Source organism: Oryctolagus cuniculus, chromosome 1, assembly GCF_051225735.1.
Source record: "Oryctolagus cuniculus isolate XC-2025 breed Fujian yellow rabbit chromosome 1, ASM5122573v1, whole genome shotgun sequence".
Lineage (NCBI taxonomy): Eukaryota > Metazoa > Chordata > Mammalia > Lagomorpha > Leporidae > Oryctolagus > Oryctolagus cuniculus.
In genome coordinates this window covers 204,211,779-204,234,115 of record NC_142867.1, presented here as the reverse complement: position 1 = coordinate 204,234,115, position 22,337 = coordinate 204,211,779, and the positions used below count along the sequence as shown (strand labels likewise).

The following is a 22,337-nucleotide window of genomic DNA, read 5'->3' as shown; positions in this document are numbered from 1 at the left end:
TTGACAGAAGATTCCAATGGTACAAAAAAAGTGAAAAACCTTTGGCAAGACAATTGCCTATTGCCCCCTTTTTCCCTTACTGAATAATGTTTTTGTACTTACTGTCATTATTTTCTATGTTATATTTTGATCCTTTGGCATAATCATGGTTGGCCTTAATTCTTGGTTATGTTTGAAGTAAATGTTGGAAAATAGCTCAGTATGGGCCTCATAGCTTATTTTTTTTTTATCATTTGTCCTTATCTTTATTGTTTTAAAATTAGTTCTTTTCATTCTAGCACTCAAGAATGACCAAAAAAAGGAAACGCCAAGATGATTTTCAAAAAGTAAAACTCAAAGTTGGTAAAAAGAAACCCAAGTTAGAAAACGCTACTGTTACAAACTTCAAAACGAAAACTATACATCTACCTGAGCAACTCAAAGAGGATGGAACACTTCCAACAAACAATAGGAAACTTAACATAAAGGTAAATCATAAATCTTGTTTTAATGAAATGAGATTTTCTGTGGGGGCTGGCATGGCACAGCAGGTTCAATTCCTAGCTGCTCTGCTTCCAGTCCAGCTCCCTGGTCTTAAGTGTCTGGGAAAGCAGTGCATGATGACTCAAGTCTTGGGCTCCTGCCACTTAAGTGGGAGACCTGGATGGAGTGTTCCTTGTGCTTGGCTTTGGCCTGGTGCAGCCCTTGCTGTTGAGGCCATTTTGGAGAGTGAATCAGTGGATGGAAGTATGTGCACCTGTGCTCTTAGGTGCTCATTATGATGTTCAAATAAATAAATAAATCTTAAAAAAAATTCTCTGAAGTCATGTAGGATGCTATGCTTTTATGAAAAGTTGTTTTAAATCTTGGAGTAAATGATTTGCCTAGGGCCCTGGAGTTTACTGATGGATGATGTATGGAGTTCATTTGTTACTCACTTCTGATCTTGAAACTGCATCTTTCCTGCCTCTTCCAGAAAAATGTGCTAAAGTGAACCTATACTCTGCTTAATTGATGAATCCAAATAGCAAATACTAGCTACAGTACACATTGAGTATTCCCTGAATGAAAAGCTTAGGGCCAGCATTCTGGTTTGGATTTCTGATTTTGGAAAATTGGCATATATATAATGAGATGTCTTGGGAACGAGAACAAAGTCTTAGCTAGAGATCACCTTGTTACATGATAGCTTGAAGGTAACCTTATACAGTATTTTTTAGTGTACTTATGTTTTGACTGATACTTCAGATGAGGTCAGCTGTGGAATTTTCTATTTGTGAAATGCTGGTATTCAAAAAGGATTGGGATACTCAACCTGCAAACTTTTTTTTCAAAGATTTACTTATTTGAAAAGCAGAGAGTTACAGAGAGACAGAGGCAGAGAGGAGGAGGAGGAGAGAGAGAAAAAGTCCTCAATTTGTTGGTTCACTCTTCAAATGGCTGCAACGGCCGGAAATGGGCTGATCTGAAGCCAGGAGCCAGGAGCTTTTTCTGGGTCTCCCATGCGGGTTCAGGGGCCAAAGGACTTGGGCTATCCTCTACTGCCACAACAGAGAGACTTTGGCTATCCTCTACCAGGCCTCAACAGAGAACTAGATGAGAAGTGGAGCAGCCAGGAACTGAACCGGCGCCCATATGGGATGCCAGCGTTGCAGGTGACAGCTTCAACTGACATGCCACAGCACTGGCCTCCCTGTAAACTTTTTACATCAGTTGGCATCTGAGCAGTTTTGCTTAAATTTTTTTAACAGTTTTATTGAGATATAATTTACAAATAATAAAGTATATTCATTTAAAGTGTAAATTCAGTGGTTTTAGTATATTTATAGAATCATGCTACCTTAAGCTAATGTTAGAAACTCTGCATTCCCTATTCTTTTCTCCTGATCACTAATCTACTTTCTCTCTATATATTTGCCTCTTTTGAACATGCATATAAATAGCATCATGTAATACATGGTCTTTGTTATTGGTCTTTCATTTAGTATAATGTTTTTGAAGTTCATCTGTGGTAAAGCATGTATCATAACCATACTTCAATTCTTTGTATTGTTGAATAGTGTTCCACTGTGATTATATCAGTTTTAATTGGTTACTGGTTAGTAATTATTTCTATTCTTTGACCCTTAAGAATGAATAATGCTTTTGGAACACTTGTGTGAGGATATTCGTTTTTTAATTGTGTGTTTTAAACTCTGAAGGTTAAGTAGTACCGAAGTTTTTCCTAAAGGTCATATAAATTATTTTACAAATGAGACTCTAAGTATGTTCTGTATAAAACTCACACCCCATGAAACAACATCTAAAAAAGGCAGAAAAGGCTTATTAAATTAAGATTACATAAATGCACCTACCGTAATGTTTGGAATATAGTAGGCCGTCAGTAACTAGTGTTGGTTGCTATCACTTTATTTTTTTTAAGGTTTATTTATTTATTTGAGAGGTAGAGTTACAGAGAGAGGGAGAGAGAGAGAAGGAGAGGTCTTCCATCCATTGGTTTACTCCCCAAATGGCTGCAGTGGCCAGAGCTGAGCCCATCTGAAGCCAAGAGCCAGGGACTTCTAGGTCTCCCATGTGGGTACAGCGGCCCAAGGACTTGGGCCATCTTACTCTGTTTTCACAGGCCATAGTAGAGAGCTGAATCAGAAGAGGAGCAACCGGGATAGGAACCAGTACCCATATGGGATGCCAGCGCTGTAGGTGGAGGCTTAGCCCACTACACCACACCACCGGCCCCTGCTATCACTTTAAATCATAGTGTTCATCAGCTTATGTTCAGGTTAAAGTGAAAAAGAGAAAATTTTAACTGAAAATTATGTTTTTATTAGTCTAAAATTATTTTAACTATAGAATTGCTTCTGATCTTAATGAAAACTGGGTACTATTTGTAAAATATTTCTTGAAGCAGTTTCCACAAGGATTGTCCGTTTATTAGCATAGTTTTAATTAGTGTGTTTATTGGAAAATGACTGCATATGTGTATGTATGTACCTAAAAGTCTATATTTTTATTTGTAGGATTTGCTGTCACAGATGCATCACTACAATGCTGGGGTTAAACAAAGTGCTCTTCTTGGACTTAAAGACCTTTTGTCTCAGTACCCATTTATAATTGATGCACACCTTTCAAACATATTAAGTGAAGTGACTGCTGTGTTTACAGATAAAGATGCTAATGTACGATTAGCAGCAGTTCAACTTCTTCAATTCCTGGCCCCCAAAATACGAGCTGAACAAATTTCTCCATTTTTTCCTTTGGTAAGTGCCCATCTCTCTAGTGCCATGACTCACATTACTGAAGGAATTCAGGAGGACTCATTAAAAGTTTTGGACATCCTGCTGGAACAGTACCCAACTTTAATTACTGGCCGTAGCAGTATATTGCTTAAGAATTTTGTAGAACTTATCTCTCATCAGCAGCTGTCCAAAGGACTGGTAAATAGAGACAGATCCCAGTCCTGGATACTTTCTGTAAATCCAAATCGGAGACTCACTTCTCAGCAATGGAGGCTAAAAGTCTTAGTGAGACTCAGTAAATTCCTTCAGGCCTTGGCAGATGGATCCAGTAGGTTGAGAGAAAGTGAAGGACTTCAGGAACAAAAAGAAAATCCCCATGGCACTAGCAACTCCATTTTTATCAACTGGAAGGAACATGCCAACGACCAGCAACACATCCAGGTTTATGAAAATGGGGGTTCACAGCCAAATGTCAGTTCACAGTTCAGGCTACGGTAAGAAGGATTTCAGTTATGTCCACACTCAGTTTCCTATATTGAATTATTACTGCTGACCATTGATGGCTAATGATGGGAAGACATGCAGTTGTCTTTCTTAGTTTTCATACAGTGACTCATGGTTTGATTTGGTTTACTGATGGGAGGAGACATTTGAAAGTGTATTAATTTATTCATTTCTAGCAAAGCCTAATGAGAAGTAAAACTTGATAATCTGTTGGCTTTGTCATCTTAAAATTTCATTTTTCTTGCTAGTCTTATTCAATGTAATTTTCAGTTCATGGTACCTCATTTTTCTGATATTTTCTGTTTAAGATTTAAATTAAACAGGATAATATTTTTAATCAGTATTTTTTTTCATCTTTTTCTTATTAGGTATCTGGTTGGAGGATTAGGTGGTGTGGATGAAGGCCTATCATCTACTGAAAACCTGAAAGGATTTATTGAGATAATAATTCCATTATTGATTGAATGCTGGATTGAAGCTGTGCCTCCACAGCCAGCTGCTTCTGTTGGAAGTGGTATAGAACGAGAACCTCTACAAGTTATGCAGCAAGTCCTTAATATTATTTCCCTTTTGTGGAAACTGTCTAAAGAACATGATGAAACGCATAAATTGGTGAGAATGGATGGGTTCTTTGTTTTCTTGGTGATGCCTTTTATTATAAATGGAAAGATAAAAAAATCAGTTTATTACTAATTGTTTATGCATTTTCCAAAAAAATCCTTTTTTTTTCTTTTAATTTATTTCCTTATCTTTATGTACTTGAAAGGCAGAGAGAGATCGATCAGTCTTTCATCTGTTGGTTCACTCTCCAAATGCCCACAACAGCTGGGGCTGGGCCAGGCCAAAATCAGGAGCTTAGGACTCAGTTCAGGTTTCCAGTAGACATCAGGAACTCAACTACTTGAGCCCTCACCTGCAGCTTCCCAGGATGTGCATTAGCTGGAAGCTGGAATTGGAAGTGTATCTGGTACTCAAACCCAGGCACTTTGATATGGGATGCAAGTGTCTCAAGCAGTGTCCTAATGGCTACACCAAATGCCCACCCCAGTACCTAAGGTTTAACTGTTTGATTCTTTTCCATAGAACTACAAATTCAACTGTTTTATGAAGTTATTATTTTTGAATATTTTTAAAGTATTTTAAGTAAAATATGTAACTCAGTATGCCTGTTTCTATAATTCATAGTAATGTTACAATGTGTTGTTTATGGCAGATTATATGGGAACATTCCAGTTTTTGACAGTCTGTTACAGGATTTAAAAAGTTGCTTTTCAGGTAGTTTCTTCCAACATGGCTAGGTTTAGCAGAAATAGGCCAAACTGAAAACCTCATGGTCAATGTAGTATGTGGTGTTAACTATACTTTAGCTGTGCAAATAGAGATGAAGCTTTATTTTTATTCTGTGCGATTCGGTTGGTGCTAAATAAATTTTTAAAAACATTTATTTATTTATTTGAAAGAATTGGAGAGAGCGAGAGAAAGGAGTATCTTTCATCTGTTGGTTTACTTCTCAAATGGCTGCAACAGGTGGGGTTGGGCCAGGCTGAAGCCAGGAGCCAGGAGCTTCTTCTGGGTCTCCTATGTGGGTGGCAGGGGCCCAAGCACTTGGGCCATCTTCTGCTGCTTTCACAGGTGCATTAGTAGAGAGCTTAATCAGAAATGGAGAAACGGGAAGCGGACTGGCATCCAAATAGCACACCAGTGTTGCAGGCAGCAGCTTAACCCACCATACCACAGCACTGGCCCCGGACATGTTTTTTAAATTGCTTTTTCAAATAGGGTTGCATTTTCTTAATGATAGTCATGAGCCTTTTCTGTCTTACGATTCATCACACACATTGGCAGAAAAATTAATCATGTTTAAGTATATATGTGTGATTTTTGAGAAAGCAAGGTTGTTTCCCATATGGCAATTAATTAGTAATAATAATAATAATGTACACAGCCTCTTAGAAAAGTATGTGTTATCTGCAGCCTTCAGAAGATCTTCAGTCTGCGTTACTGTGGTTTATAACTTAGAATTTTTCTACTTTTGGATGGTGTGAAAGCATACCCAACCATTACATTTTTCATGTTAAATACAGTATTAAATAAATTGCATGAGATATTCAATATTTTAAAATAGTCTTTGATGATTTTGCCCAACTGTAGGCTGATGTAACTGTTCTGAGCCTGTTTGGTAGGTTGAGTATATCATACGCATTGTGAGTTTATGATATTTTTCACTTGTAAGGAGTTACTGGGACGTAACTCAAGGAGCATCTGTAATTTCATGTGCACGGCTAAGGGAGAATAAATGTAGTGATATTTATTTATTTATTTATTTGAAAGAGATCAACTGATTGATTGATTGATCTTCCATCTGCTGGTTTACTCCCCAAATGGCCTCAACTGCTAGGGCTAAGGTGGGCTGAAGCCGGGAACTTTATCTGGGTCTCTCATGGGTGACAAGGGCGGAAACGTTTGGGCCATTCTTTGCTGCACAGCACACAAACCAGCACCCATATGGGATGCCAGCATTGCAGGCAGAGGCTTTGCCTGCTATGCCACAACTATAGCCCCAACAAATTTTCATTCATTTTTAGAGAGCTGAGAAATAAAATATTTGAAGCTATGGTGTTTGGTTACATGTGAGTGCCAATAGACTTTTTTTTTTTTTTTTTTTTTTTTAAAGATTTGTATTATTTGAAAGGTAAGAGTGACAGAGGGAGAGAGAGACAGAGAGATCTCCCATCTGCTGTTTCACTCCCCAAGTGGCTATGATGGTCAGGGTTGGATGACGCTGAAGCCAGGAGCCTGGAACTCCATCCATGTCTTCTAATGGGTGGCAGGGCTGCAATATTTGAGCCATCTTCTACTTTCCCAGGCACATTAGCAGGGAGAGGAATCATTATTGGAGAGGTCAAGACTTAAACAGAGCCCATATGGGATACCAGCATCACAGGTGGCAGCTTAGCCTGCTATGATATAATTCTAGCTCCACCAATAAACTTATTGTTTTTGTAGTGGTATTTGTATTTAGATAGAGTAATAGGAGCAAAATACAAAATATGCAGACTCATTCATTCTATTAGTTTTGGGTCATTTACCATCATTAAGGTAACAGTGACAAAAGATCTAAATACTGTTCTAACTTTATTGGATATTTAAAATCATGTGCTTTGGGGCTAATCTGTATTATGACGTGGCTACATTTATTAGTTTTTTAACATGAGATACTAAGTGTGAAAGACTGTATGGACTGCTGAAAACTAGGATATGAAATTGAGATACTATGTAAAACTAAATAACTGTGATTAACTAAGATAGGAATAATATTTAAAAGCATGTACAGGTAGAATTCTCTGTTGCCCAGTTAGATTTGTTGTGCTGTATTGTAATAACTTGATACGAACTTCTTCGTAGTATAAAGATATGTGATACAAAGTTAAAAATATACACTAAATGACATTAAAGGTGCTTTATTTTTTTCCATACCATTGTTAGTACCCTTCTCTCCTTTACCTTTTTTTTGTAGACTAGTAGTTAAGATAGTTGGTGAGCTATGTAACAGCTTAATCTTTAGAAAAGATGAAATGGCATTTATTGGCATTAAACTCAAATTATACACCACAGGCTGAATTCTCTTCTGAAAATTGATAGGTGTTTTTATTGATAAATTTGCACCTGAATTAGGTGTAGGCTTAGGAACATTGCTTATTTTTGCGTTGGTAGGTTTACTACATTTAGTTTGTTGTATTTGTGGCACAGTGGAGAAATTTCATCTGTATTGAAGTAGATATTTTGGAAAATGTCTTAATAATTTGAAAATTTGATTCTTGCTTTGAAAAGCAATCTCAAAGTACATCAAATCTTTTTTCCGATGGTTGAGTCTTTACTTTTTTCCGATGGTTGAGTCGGGTCCTTACTGAGGATGCTTATATCTGATATCTTGTCTATATCTTTAATACATAACTAGTTTTAAAAATGATAAAGCAACAATTTATTATATGGCTTTTAGGGTCCTGTATTAATAGCATTAGGGTCACTACTATAACTATACATGTACACTGTAAAACATGTTGTGTTTTAATGCATGACTTGGTACTTTTCCTCTGCATGTACTATTGCTGTTTTCCTGTGAGGATTAGAATTTGCTACCAGCGCTTTTGTAGGCATTTATTAAAGGTCTATGGGTGTCTATAAATATGACTACTTAGTTAAGATTTAAGACTCAATTTTCTCTTTCTTTCTGTATCTCACCCTATCTTTCTCTGTCACTCTGCCTTAAGTAAATAAAATATTTATTTTTATTATTTTTTTATTTGACAGGTAGAGTTATAGACAGTGAGATAGACGGAGACAAAGGTCTTCCTTCCGTTGGTTCACTCCCTAAATGGCCACTACGGCCGGCGCTACGCCAATCTGAAGCCAGGAGCCAGGTGCTTCTTCCTGGTCTCCCATGGGGTGCAGGGCCCAAGCACTTGGGCCATCCTCCACTGCCCTCCTGGGCCACAGCAGAGAGCTGGACTGGAAGAAGAGCAACCAGGACTAGAATCCAGCGCCCATATGGGATGCCGGCGCTGCAGGCAGAGGATTAACCAAGTGAGCCATGGCGCTGGCCCCAGTAAATAAAATCTTGAAATAAAAAAAAAAAAATCCCCTGCCATGCTTAGCCACACTTTATTTTTTAAAATTTTCACTTACATACTTAAAAATATTTCATTTGAAAGAGAGATCCTCTCATTCACTGGTTCACTCTCCAAATGCCTGCAACAGCCTTTGCTGGCCCAGGCCAAAGTTGGGAGCGAGGAACTTGGTCTGGACCTGTGGGTAGCAGAGGCCCAACTACTTTGAGCCATCACTTACTGCCCCCTGGGGTGCTTATTAAGCAGGAAGCTAGAATTGTGAGCAGAGCTGGGACTTGAACCCCGATGCTCTGATACGGGGTGTGAGCATCCCAGTTGTGTCTTAACCATTATGCTGAACACCTGCTTCTAGTCACATTTCAAGTGCTCAGTAGCTATACGTGGATAGCGATTATTGGATAGTGATTATTGGACAGCCCAGAAACAGAACATTTTCATCATTGCAGAAATGTCTTTTGAATATTATAATGCTGTTCTAGGTTCTGGGGAATCCAGAGATAGACTTTACTGCTAAAATGGTTGCCCTCATGATCCTTGCTTACTTCTGGTCGGGCTGATGACAGTGAACAAACACATCATGTCAGTACCATGAAGGAAAATGAACATAAAGCAGGATATAAAGAAAGCATGTGCCAGTGATAGGAAACCAGAAGTGGTCAGAAAATGTTCTCTGAATGAAGTTAAGCAACAAGTCTTGGGAAGATCTGTAGGAAGAACATTCTGGGCATAGGAGATAGCAAGTACAAATGCAGTGAGCTGTGAGTAAGCTTGGCATATTTGAGGAATGGTAGGAAGGGTAGTGTAAGTGAGGTGCTGGAGAAAAGTAGATGAGGGAGAAAAAGTGACAGTAGCCAATCATTTGGGACTTTGTGGTCTCTGATAGGGAATTTGAATTTTAACACAAGTGTAATGAAAAGGTCGGGAATTTGGACTTTAGCCCTTTATTATTTTAAAGATAATATTTATTTTTTGAAAAGCAGAGTTGCAGAGGAAGAGCGTGCTCTTCCATCTGTTGCTTTATTCCCCAAATGGCTTCAATGGTCAGGCTACAAAACCAGGAGCCTGGAACTTTATCAGGGTCTCCAGTGTGGATGGCAGAGGTCCAAGAACTTGGGCTGTCTTCTGCTTTCCTAGGTGCAGTAGCAGGGAGCTGGATTGGAAGTGGAGCAGCTGGGACTCGAACTGGCACTCTGATATGGTGCAGGTGTTGTCAGAGGTAGCTTGACCTGGTGCACCACCTTTCCACCCCGGGTTGGAGGGTCTTTAAACAGATAAATAGCATGATCTGTGCTGTGTTGATTTAACTTTAATATGTTGAACTTAAAAAAAAAAATAGGACACCAATGAACTACATGCTCTTCATCCAGCTTTAGCAGCCATCTCATGGATGACTAGTCTTGCCCTACAAATATACCCTCTTCCCTTTCCTGTGTCATTTTGAAGCATTTTTAAAAAAGATTTATTTTATTTATTTGAAAGAGAGAAGAAGAGACAGAAAGATCTTTCATCCACTGCTTGACTCTCCAAATGGCTACAATGGCCAGGGCTGGGCCAGGCAGAAGCCAGCAGCCAGGAACTTCTTCCAGATCTCACACACGGGTGCAGGGGCCCAAGGACATGGGCCATCTTCTTCTGCTTTTCCAGGCACATTAGCAGGGAGCTGGATCAGAAGTGGAGCAGCCAGGCCTGAAACCAGCTCCCATATAGGATGCGGGTGTTGCAGGCAGAGGCTTTACCCACTATGTCACAATGTCAGCCCCTTGAAGCACTTAAGAGATACTCTGGGTGCTGTGTGGAGAGTTGACTTGAGGGATAAATGGAGAAGCAGGGAGATCTGTTAGTAGACTGTTGGCAGTTCTCTAGGCAAAAGATAATGGGAGCTACTGGTTGAAGTGAGAAGTAGCTGAATCTAAAAATCTAGCAGTATGGCTGTTATGTGTAGGGAAGGAGAAAGGAGTTAAGGACTATGACTGTGTAAGGATCCCAGTGACAGGGTGATTGACAGTAAGGATAATTTGGTTTTATTCATAATAAGTTTAAGATACCAGTTAGAAGTCTTTTTTTAAATTATTTATTTATTTATTTATTTTTGACAGGCAGAGTGGACAGTGAGAGAGAGAGACAGAGAGAAAGGTCTTCCTTTGCCGTTGGTTCACCCTCCAGTGGCTGCTGCGGCTGGTGCACCGCGCCGATCCGATGGCAGGAGCCAGGTGCTTCTCCTGGTCTCCCATGGGGTGCAGGGCCAAGCACTTGGGCCATCCTCCACTGCACTCCCTGGCCACAGCAGAGAGCTGGCCTGGAAGAGGGGCAACCGGGACAGAATCCGGCGCCCCGACCGGGACTAGAACCCGGTGTGCCAGTGCTGCAAGGCGGAGGATTAGCCTAGTGAGCCGTGGCGCCGGCCAGTTAGAAGTCTTAAGAGAAAATGTCAAGTGTATATTTGCGTATAGAATCTGGAGTTAAGGTAGAAACAGCCTAAAGACTTGATCTGGCTAAACCTTAAAATTTAGAGGTCAGGAAGAAGAAAGAACCCAGTAAGGGATACTCAGGAGCAACAATTGAGCTGTAGTGTGACCAGTTTTATAAAGTACCTTAAGTCCCACTTCCCAAGAAACCCTGCAGTGTTGGGCAAATGAGTTGGTTGCTTATCCTGGAAGGGAGGAAGTAAGAGTGTTATGATATGGAGTTAGTGTTTCAAGTAAGAGAGAATGGTAAATTCACCAATGTATGCTTAAGCATTTAAGGGAAATGCATTGCTTTGTTAACCTGTCAAGTGCCTTTAATAGACGATAATGGAATTACTGAGAATTAGAGTTATAGTATAACTAAGATACCAAGTAGATTTTCCTGTGTATTTATGAACATTGTATTAGTGATCCAAATTCTCCCGTTGTTTCTCAAACAACAGGTAAAATGCAAAGTGAAAGCAATTATTAAGCACCAGTAGGATCTGTGAATGCAAATTAGATGCCCTTACTCTTCATTTTGATGATAAACCTTACTTGTATATCATGTCAGGGCACAAGATGCAGTATAAGGGGACATTTATGTCTGAATATTGACAAGTTGACATTTTTTGTTTAAAGTTTTATTTGTTATTTTACATCATTCTTACAGAGTTTATAATTTTATTTTAATAGGAATCATGGCTTCGAAAGAATTATCTTATTGATTTCAAACACCATTTTATGAGTCATTTTCCGTATGCCTTAAAAGAAATAACCAAGAACAGAAGGAAAGAAACAAATAAAAGGTATTGTGATTCTATTCTACTATATAGACTCAGAAAGTTGCTTAACTTATAGTAATGAGAAAATAATTAGCCTTAATCTGTAACACTTGACACTATGAAGTATTTTCTAACTAATTTTATGAAATAAAAACAGTAGTTTGGCCGAACTTGAAAAAATCATCTTTAAGCCTTAGGACTAACAGTTTTTTGTTTGTTTGTTGTGTGTGTGGGTTTTTTTTGTTTTGTTTTGTTTACTTTTTTTGGTCCCCAAAGTGAATGTTTTGTGTTAGATAAATGCCTCAAATCACATAAATATAGCTTATGAAAAGTTGCTGAGGTGGATGGTTTATTTGGGTGAGGGATTATGTAATTACTGAATCTCTTAGTGAAGGGGTATCTTTTTTTTTTAAGATTGATTTATTTATTTGAAAGACAGAGTTAGGGAGGATGGGGAGAGGGATGCTTTCCATCTGCTGGTTTACTCCCTAAATGGCTGCAATGGCCAGGCCAAAACCAGAAGCCAGGAGCTTCCTTTGGGAACACATCCCATGTGTGTCCAGGAGCCCAAGTCCTTGGACCATCTTCCTCTGCACATTAACAGGGAGCTGGATTGGAATGCTATCACTGCAGGAGGCAGCTTAATCCACTATACCGCAGTGCTGACTAGTGAATGCGTATCTTCAAGATCACTTGATTCTGCTCTTGTTTACGCTGAGGAAACCGGTAATGAACCTAGTACTAATGTACTGAAAAAAAAAAAAGGAATAATTGGAGAAGAATCAGAAAGGGTGTTGGATTACAAGATGGAGTTAAATTATTTCTGGCTTTTTAAAATGTCTGCTTCAAGTGAGAGCAGATAAATGTGAGAATAAATTATCAGGAGTGGGGAACCTTGTATCTGCCAAGGACCATTTGGATGTTTACAACATCACAAATATTTGAAAAGGATCTTAAAGTCTGCCCAAAGATTGGGGGGGGGGGGGCAGGCAAAGTGGACAGAGAGAGAGACAGAGAAAAAGGTCTTCCTTTGCCATTGGTTCACCCTCCAGTGGCCGCTGCGGCCGGCACACTGCGCTGATCTGAAGCCAGGAGCCAGGTGCTTCTCCTGGTCTCCCATGGGGTGCAGGGCCCAAGCACTTGGGCCATCCTCCACTGCACTCCCGGGCCACAGCAGAGAGCTGGACAGGAAGAGGAACAACCGGGACAGATTCCGACCGGGACTAGAACCCGGTGTGCTGGCGCTGCAGGCGGAGGATTAGCCTAGTGAGCCGCGGCACCAGCCCCAAAGATTCTTAAATGTATCAAAGGGAACCAACTGGATAGAGAATCGTTGAGGGCTTTGAGAGGATTCAAAGGGTGTGCTCAGTAGTGATAAGGCTGTTGCAGGATGACGAGTTTCAGCTTACCTGTGAACAAAGTATTGTGACAGATACAATCAAGTATCTGAGGGTATTCTGGCTCTTCTAAGATTTTTAATTCTAGCTTTTTAATTTTTTTAAAGACTTGTTTATTTATTTGAGGCAGAATTAGAGAGAGGTCTTCCATCTTCTGGTTCACTCCCCAAATGGCTGCAATGGCCACAGCTGGGCCAATCCAAAGCTATGAGCCAGGAGCTTCCTCTGGGTCTCTCATGGAGGTGCAGGGGCCCAAGCTTGGGCCATCTTCTGCTTTCCCAGGCCATTAGTAGGGAGCTGGATTGGAAGAACACTTGGGACTCAAACTGCCACCCAGATGGGATGCTGGCGCCGCAGGGAGAGTCTTAACCTACTATACCACTGCACCTGCCCCCGTTCATTCTAACTTACAAATGAATATGTTAGGATCCAGTTGGGACAGAAGCCACATCAGTGTTTTTTATTTGTTTGAGAGGTAGAGTTACAGTCAGAGGGAGAGACAGAGGGAAAGGTCTTCCATCTGCTGCTTCATTCCCCAAATGGCCACAAGGGCTGGAGCTGGGCCGATCTGAAGCCAGGAACCAGGAGCTTCCTCTGGGTTTTCCACATCAGTGCAGGGGCCATCCTCCTACTTTACCAGGCCACAGCAGAGAGCTGGATTGGAAGAGGAGCAACTGGGCCTAGAGCTGGTGCCCATATGGGATGCCAGCACCATAGGCGGAGGATTAACCTACTGTGTCGCAACACTGGCCCTGGCATATCAGTGTTTTTTAAATAGAATCTAATATAAAATAAATCTTAAAAGAATTTAAAATGAAGAATTGTGAATTAGGTACTTAAAAACGAAAACAGCTACAAGGGATCAGTAAGGTGTTAGGGAGGTAGCAACCACAGGAAGCAAAAAAGAGAAGGGAACAAGCTTGGAGGAAGGGAGGCAAAACTTTGATTTTTGAAAAGGGGTATTGCTCTGCTGCTCTTGTCTGGACCTCAGAGAAGGGCCCCTGTGAGACTGGGGTCCAGAACAATGCCGTATGTTACTGGTTGGCTGGTGCTGGTATTTCTTAGGAGCATGAAGATGCTGATTCTTCGTCTTAAATGCTGGAAACTGGAATCAGCAGTGCCTACTAGGATAAACTACTAGTGGCCTGAAAAGACCTGCCAGTTGATACTGGCAGCAGTAGGAAGCAGAAAGAGGACCAGGAAGCAAATAGAGTGTCCAGTCTTCCTAACATAGATTTCTAGTCTCTCTCTCTTTTTTTTCTCTCTCTTTTTCTGTCTCTCTTTCTCTCTCTCTTTCTCTTTCTTTTTCTCTTTTTTCCTCCCAAGTACTTTCAGATGAATGATAGACATATTAGAAAATTCCTTAAAATTCACCGCTTAGTTTTTGGGTTTAATATTAGCCAAAAATTCTCAAACACTTGAAAACCCCATTGTGAACTATGGTAATAAAAAATTTTACATTGAATTCGTTCAGTGTATAGTATTTGCCTTATGTAGATGATAGTGTATGTATAACAGTGCTAAAGAAATAATAAAATAAACTTTAGAAAGCAAAAGTTGAGAGTCTTAACAATGTGCTTTTTTTTGTTCTTATAAAATTCTTGATTATGAATCATAGTCATTACTTGCTACCAGTTTAGATACAGCATCTGTTAGGACTGACATTTGATTGTTTTCTATGAAGAAATGTGATGAGTAGATAAATGACATTTCAGAGCAGCCATTAATTTACTTATAGACAGAAAAGGAAAAAACTGAAGATTAGTACTTGTCATGGGCTCACGTTGTAGTATACAACTTAAGCTGCTGTTTGGGATACTAGCATCCTGTATTAGAGTGCCTGTTTGTATCCTGGTTGCTCTGCTTCTGATCCAGCTTCCTTCTAATGTATGTAGGAAGGCAGTAGAAGGCAGTACTTGCACCCTGCCACCCATGTGGGAGACCAGGATAGAGGCCCTGGCTCATCCTGGCTGTTGCATCCATCCATGTGAACCTCTGCAAAGAAGATTTGTATCTCTCCCTGTCTCTTTGTTGCTGTGCCATTTAAATATATAAAATTTTTTATTTAAAAAAAAATGGAAATGATAAAAACAATTTAAAAAAAAGAAATTCCACAAAGGAGATGCACAAAGAATACCATGAATGACATTGATCAGAAAACCAGTCACATATATCTTTTCTCTTTCCTTCAGTGATGAGAGGTAATAATGACTGAAGCAAGTGAGGTATACTAGGTGTACAATTAATTGAATTTTGCAGAAATACTAAGATGCAGGCAGTGGTTGCCATAAAAAGTGGCAATTTATGTACAACTCAAACTATGCAGAGTAATTGGAATGCAGCCATTCTAAACTGACTTTGTGAAATAATTTTATGATTCAGTAGTTTAAAATTATAACAATGGCGAAGCAAAACCCAATAGGTATTTTATATTTAAGCAGCTCTGCTGAGGTCTGTGTATAAAGTGTTCTAAATATTCAAATATTTACCTTTGGTGAATTAAAGGCCTTAGTCTTATATCAGAACTGTAGGTCGAGGGCAGATGCTGTGGCGTAGCGGGTAAAGCAGCCGCCAGCAGGGCCAGTATTCATATGGGTGCTGGTTCAGATCCCGGCTGCTCCACTTTGATTCAGCTCTCTGCTATGGCCTGGGAAAGCAGTAGAAGATGGCCCAAGTTCTTGGGCCCCTGTACCCACGTGGAAGGACCTGGAGGAAGCTCCTAGCTTTGGATCGGCGCAGCTTCAGCCATTGTGGCCAGCTGGGGAGTGAACCAGCAGGTGGAAGACTCACTCTCACTCTCTCTCTCTCTCTCTCTCTCTTCTTGTCCTCTCTCTATGTAACTCTCAGTTTCAAATAAATAAATCTTAATTAAAAAAAAAAAAGCAAAACTGTAGGCCGAATCCTTGATGTACATGTACCTGTGGGAAGGTTCAAGCTGAGGTAATCCAAAAACTGCCTGGGAGCAGACTGGAGGAACTCAGAAAGTCAAAGTGTACTAGAAACACAAAGTAAGTAGTAGTGAGAGTGACAGCAGGCAAATCAAATGCCGATATGGCAGTAAAACTTCTATTTATTTGTTTATCCCTTTTTGGCAGTAAAACTTTTTAAGATGGAAAGAAGAAGCCTGGTTTTTTCTTATTTTTTTATTTTTTGACAGGCAGAGTTAGAGAGACAGAGTTATAGACAGACAGAGAATAAGATCTTCCTTCTGTTGGTTCACTCCCCTAATGGCCACTATGGCTGGTGCTGCGCCGATCCAAAGCCAGGAGCTGGGTGCCTCCTTCCGATCTCCCATGTGGGCGCAGGGACCCAAACACCTAGGCCATCCTCCGCTGCTCTTCCAGGCCACAGCAGAGAGCTGGACTGGAAGAGGAGCAACCAGGACCAGTACCCAGTGTCCCAACCGGGACTAGAACCCGGGGTGCTGGTGCTACAGGCCAAGTGAGCCACGGCACCAGCCAGAAGCCTTCTTTTTTAGGCAGAATCCTGCATATATACAAAAAAAAAGACCACCCACTGTTTTGTAAAATAAAAGTGATTTGTAGTATATGGAAGTACAGACTATGGAAAACCTGATGTCAGTAGAAGAAAAGCCAGTTGGTTTACAGGAGAGGAAGGACAATGTTTCATTTGAGTTCCTTGGTGAATGTTGCCAATGCCTACCATAGAACCTTGTCAGTCATGGTTTAGATGTTCTACTTCCAGGTCCAAGTCAGGAAGCTATTGGCACTCTTATGGTGGCTGAATCATATTGCTCATCCAGAAGAGGAGCAAAAAGAATTCTCCAGCACATGAGTTATGGGTTAGTTACAGGAAGGCCAGCAAGCACTTACCAGTGCAGTAAGGGTCATTCACTCATTTATGAAAAACAGCTTGATGAGGTGCTGCTTAATATTGTTGGTGAGCAGGTGTGTCATGTCAAAAATAGGAGTTCTGTTTCTCTGTTGTCAATATACCATTTTTTACCTGATTTTTAGCTAATCATTCTTGTACATTTCTTAATGGAAAATGCAATCTTAATGGATTCCACATTTCACATTTACTAGTTTATTATGAAGGATATTACAGAGGATACAGATGAAGAAGTGCACAGGATGAGGTATTGGAGAAGGGACACAGGGACTCAGTTTCCATGCCCTCTTCATATGCAGCTTCCTCCAGGAACTTTCATGTATTTAATTATTTGGAAGCTCTTTCTAGCCTTTTCTACTACCTCTTTTTTTTTTTTTTTTTTTTTTAAGATTTATATATTTATTTGAAAGGTAGAGTTATAGTAGAGAGGTAGAGAGAGAAAGGTCTTCCATCCGCTGGTTCACTCCCCAGATAGCTGCAATGGCTGGAGCTGCAGTGATCTGAAGCCAGGAGCCAGGAGATTCTTCTGGGTCTCCAACGTGAGTGTCCTTGGGCCATCTTCCACCACTTTTCCAGGCCATAGCTGGATCAGAGTGGAGCAGCTGGGACTCGGACCAGTGCACATGTGGGATTCCAGCACTGCAGGCAGTGGCTTTACCTGCTATGCCACAGTACGGGCCCCTCTACTACCTCTTACTGGCAGAGCCTAATGAGTTAGCTGCAGAGGAAAAAGTGTGGCTTACAGAGTCTCAGCTCCAGCATCACAGGGTAGAAAGTAGAGGGTAGATTTGAAGCTGAGAAATGATAGCTCAGTAACTGGCAGGAGATGTGAATTTACTTACGTAACACAAGGCAGTATACAGATATCATTGAACTGTATAATTAAATGCTGCAGGAATTCATTGGGAGAAACAGATGTCTTATTAGGATAAACAAAGATATACTGAAGAATAGTATTTGAACTAGATTTTAACATGGGTATGATTGCAGCAGACAGAAAAGTACAGGAGACTAACAGGTGGAGATATTTTATAAGAAAGCTCCGGGCAGTAGAAACATTCACCTGAGTCACATTAAGTTCTGCTTTCACTATACTTGATGCTAGAAATAATTTGTCTCTGGAGTTCAGCCTTGATCCTTTTGCATTGAAGACTTTGGTTGGCTTAGAACTGTTTTAGGAATATTAATTGAGGGATTTTATGGAGTTGGAGGGGACAGAGCAAGATGTTAGAAATTTTTCCCTCAGATAACAATTTTCCTGTTAGCCTGGGATCCACTGATAATTTTCCAAGTCCTTGATTTCTTGAAATAATGATGTAGAATCTTTGTATATGTCTGCATTTTTTCTGATAAGGGATACCTCATATAATTTTCATTAAAGTCATATTAGATAGCAATTAGAATTTAGTAGCCCACAAAATATAAATAAATATGTACTTATCAGATTTATTGGAAACAATATGTTCAAGGTACTTTGTACTAGGTGTCAAGCATTTAGTGGTAAAGGGACTAGGGTATCAGTTTTCATGGAGTATAATCTAACAAAAGAGACATTTACTGATTAGATTTTTTAAAGATTTATTTATTTGAAAATCAGTTACACAGATAAGAGACACAGAGAGAGAGGCCTTTCTTCCGCAGGTTTACTCCCCAATTGACCAAAACTGCTGGAGCTGCGCCAATCCGAAGCCAGGAGCTTCCTCTGGGTCTTCCCACGCGGATGCAGGGGCCCAAGGACTTGGGCCATCTTCTGCTGCCTTCCTAGGCCATAGCAGAGAGCTGGATCGGAAGTGTAGCAGCCAGGTCTTGAACTGGTGCCCGTATGAGATGTTGGCACTGCAGGTGGCAGCCTCACGTACTGTGCCACAGCACCAACCCCCTGATAAGATTCTGTAAATAGTGATTCACTGTGAGAAATATAATGAAGGAAAAGTTAAGGTAATAGAAGAGTTTACAATAAGTAGCTGGTCCTGATTTTGGGAGAATAGAGTCCTAGGGAAGCCTACCCTGATGAACCGGTATTTATGTCGAGGTGTAGAAGGTTGAAAAAAAATGGCTTGATGAGGTGGGTAAAATGGTGAAATTGTAGGATTTGTTGCAAAGATGGGTTTCTGGTGTAACTAATTCTTTGTGACTTACTCTGCAGTGATTGACTTTTGGAGACTATAGGCTGCTCTTGTACTTTTTTTGTTTTTGAAAGCTTTTATTTAATAAATATATAAATCTCATAGGTACAGCGGTTCTTCCCCCATACCCAATTTCCCACCCCCAAACCGTTCTACCTCCTACCCCTTCTCCCATCCTACTCTTTATTTCCATTCATTTTTAATTATCTTTATATTCAGATTATACTAAGAAAAGATTTTAACAGTTTTCACCCACACAGACACACAAAGTATAAAGTACTGTTTGAAGACAAGTTTTACTGTTAATTTTCATAGTACAACTCATTAAGGACTATATGTGGAACAAGTGCACAGTGACTCCTGTTTGTTGATTTAACAGTTGACACTCTTATTTATGACGTCAGTGATCACCCGAGACTCTTGACATGAGCTGCCAAGGCTATGGAAACCTCTTGAGTTCACAAACTCTGTCAGTATTTAGACATAGTCAAAGTGGAAGTTCCTCCCTTCAGAGAAAAGTCTTGTACTTCTATAAGTAAATGCAGTGAATACTTAGCAAATCACTTGTGGAGGGCAACACAAGTTAGTTAGGGCAAGAAGTCTTCGTACTTATTATTTATGTACTCGAAGTATATTTTTAACTAGATGTTTAAATGTTTTCATCTCAGATTGAAATACAGAGTTAGAAATGGTCTTTTATTATGGTAAAATATAAGTAACATTAACCATCGTAAGTTAGAATTTAGTGGCATTAAAGACTTCCATGTTGTTGTGCAACTTTTACCACCATCCGTTTTCAGATGTTCTCGTTATCCCAAATTAAAGTTCTGTACTCAGTAAACAGTAAACTCATACTCTCCTCCCCCAGCTTTTGGTTGCTACTGTTTGTCTGAAATTTGCCTTTTCTGGAGTCTTAATGTAAGTGGAATCATAGAGTATTTGCCCTTTCTAATTTGACGTAGTGTTCTCAGGATTCATCCATGTTGTAGCATAAATCATAATTTCATTATTTATTTGAAAAGCAGAATGACAGAGGTCACCCATCTGCTGGTTCACTTAGCAGTTGGCCACAACAGCCTGGATTGGACTGAGCTGAAACCAGGAGCCAGGAGCTTCTTCAAGGTTGCCCACAGAGGGCTAGGGCCCAAGCACTTGGGCCATCCTCCACAGTTTTCCCAGGTCTTTCTTAGGGAGCTGGATTGGAAGTGGAGCAGCCAGGAATTGAACAGGCGCCCGTATGGGATGCTGGCATTGCAGGTGGTGGGTTTTCCTGCTGTGCCACAATGCCAGCCCCAGAATATCATTATTTTTTAAAAACTTAACTATTTTCTGAAGCAATTTTAGGTTCACAGCAGGATTAAACAGAAAGTAGAGTTCCCAGGGGCCCGTGCCGTGGCACAGTAGGTTAATCCTCCGCCTTCCACGCCAGTATCCCATATGGGCGCTGGTTCTAGTCCTGGCTGCTGCTCCTCCAATCCATCTCTCTGCTGTGGCCTGAAAAAGCAGCAGAAGATGGCCCAAGTCCTTGGGCCCCTGCACCCATGAGGGAGACCTGCCATTGCGGCCATTTGGGGAGTGAACCAATGGAAGGAGGACCTTTCTCTCTGTCTTTCCCTCTCACTGTCTGTAACTCTACCTCTCAAATAAATCTTCAAAAAAAAAAGAGAGTTCCATAAACTCCCTCCTTCCTACCACATAGTCTCTTTGACCAGCAACACCCTGCACCAAAAGTAGTAGATTTGTTAAAGCCCATGAGTTTATACTAATACATCATTATCACCCAAAATGGTAATACATTAGAGTTTTCCATAGTGTCAGACAGATTAGTTTCACTGCTCTAAAAATTCTATGCTTTTCTGGATTTCCCTACCTTCTCCCCTAACTTCTGGTAACCACTGTTCTTTTTTTACTGTCACCAGAATGTAATATAGTTGGAATTACACATTGTTAATGTAGCTTTTCCCAGAATGCCATATAGTTGGAATTACATATTGGTTTCTTTTACCCAGTAGTATGCATTTAAAGTTCTCCCGTGTTAATGGCTCGCTAGATCATTTCTTTTAATGCTAAATAATATTCCATTATATATGCCACATTTTGTTTATTCATTTCTTCGTCAGTGGGCGTTTGTATTCTTTCCACATCTTGGCTATTTTGAATAATGCTGCTGTGAACATGATCCAAGTCCTTACTTTCAGTTTTTTTTTTTTTTTTTAATTTTAAAAATTTATTCAGAAGAATTAGAGAGAGGGAGAGAGAAAGAGAGAGGACTTCCATCACATTCTCCAAGTGGTTGCAAGGGCCAGGGCTGAGCCAGGTCGAAGCCAGGAGCTTCATCCAGATCTCCCACATGGGTGCAGGTACCCAAGCGGTTGGGCCATCTTCCACTGTTTCGCCAGGCCATAACAGAGAGCTGGATTGGAAGAGGAGCAGCCAAGACATGAACCAGCACCTGTATGGGATGCTGGTGCCGCAGGCAGAGGCTTAACCTACTATGCCACAGTGCTAGCCCCAGTATTGACATTTTTGAGAGTCAATATAATTTTGTTTAAGAACACTTTATTTGTGCACTCATAATGTATTGATTTGTGTGATGATTATTTGAGTAAGCATGGAATGGAAATAGATAAAGTTAAGTCTTGACTTTAACCTGTAGGTCAACAGTTCACTGTTGAATAGATTTTCCAGCTTACTGGGAAAATTTTTCAAAGGAAATACATAACTTTGATTAATTTAGCAAGTTGATGTTTAAGTGGTGATTGGGGTATGCATTTATTGCAAAGTATATTAGAAAATGGGCTCCTGGAAGTGGCTTAATCCACAAATAGTGTGAGGAGGAAAAAAAAGAAAATAGGCTCCTTTTCCATTATAATAGTGACAAAGTTTGTTTTCAAAATATTTGTTTCTAAAACATGAACTGTGTTAAACAGTGACAGTTCATAGAGTATGTGAATTGTTACATTTTAGGCATATGTACTATCAAACAAATTGCTTGTGGGGACCTGAGGACAGAGTAAACCTCAGAGAAAAATGGTGCAATAGGGATTGGGAACTTAAGGAAGCAGAAATCAAAAGGGAGATTGACCTGCAGTTACAACTACAGAAGAAATGTAGGCTTTCTGTGATTTAATTGAAGAGAAATCTCTAAAGGAAATAGCTAAAGGAAAAGATCATCTGGAACAGCATAAAAGGTTATGTGGTGAAAAGATTTGTTGGATGTACAGTAATAGTTCCCCCTTATCTGTGGTTTTGCTTTGATTTCAGTTACCCAGAATCAACTGTGGTCCAAAAATATAAAGAAGAGAGTTCAGAAATAAGCAATTCACAATTTCTAAGCTATACACTTTCTAAGTAGTATGTTGAAATCTCCTACCATCGCTCTCTCT

General features: G+C 40.1%; 1 protein-coding gene across 4 annotated transcripts in view; it reads left to right on the top strand.

Moving 5' to 3' along the window:
• TEX10 (testis expressed 10) overlaps positions 1-22,337 on the top strand; it is a 64,779-nt gene that overhangs the window by 3,750 nt on the left and 38,692 nt on the right. For 2 of the 4 annotated variants that reach the window (XM_008260939.4, XM_017349127.4), the window contains 4 exons: positions 279-467; positions 2,997-3,709; positions 4,088-4,331; positions 11,488-11,600. In XM_008260939.4, the coding sequence (XP_008259161.1) occupies positions 288-467; positions 2,997-3,709; positions 4,088-4,331; positions 11,488-11,600 (1,250 nt within the window). In that variant the 5' untranslated portion in view covers positions 279-287. The remainder of the gene's footprint in view (positions 1-278; positions 468-2,996; positions 3,710-4,087; positions 4,332-11,487; positions 11,601-22,337) is intronic. The other 2 variants (XM_089301125.1, XM_089301127.1) reach the window with 1 other exon arrangement.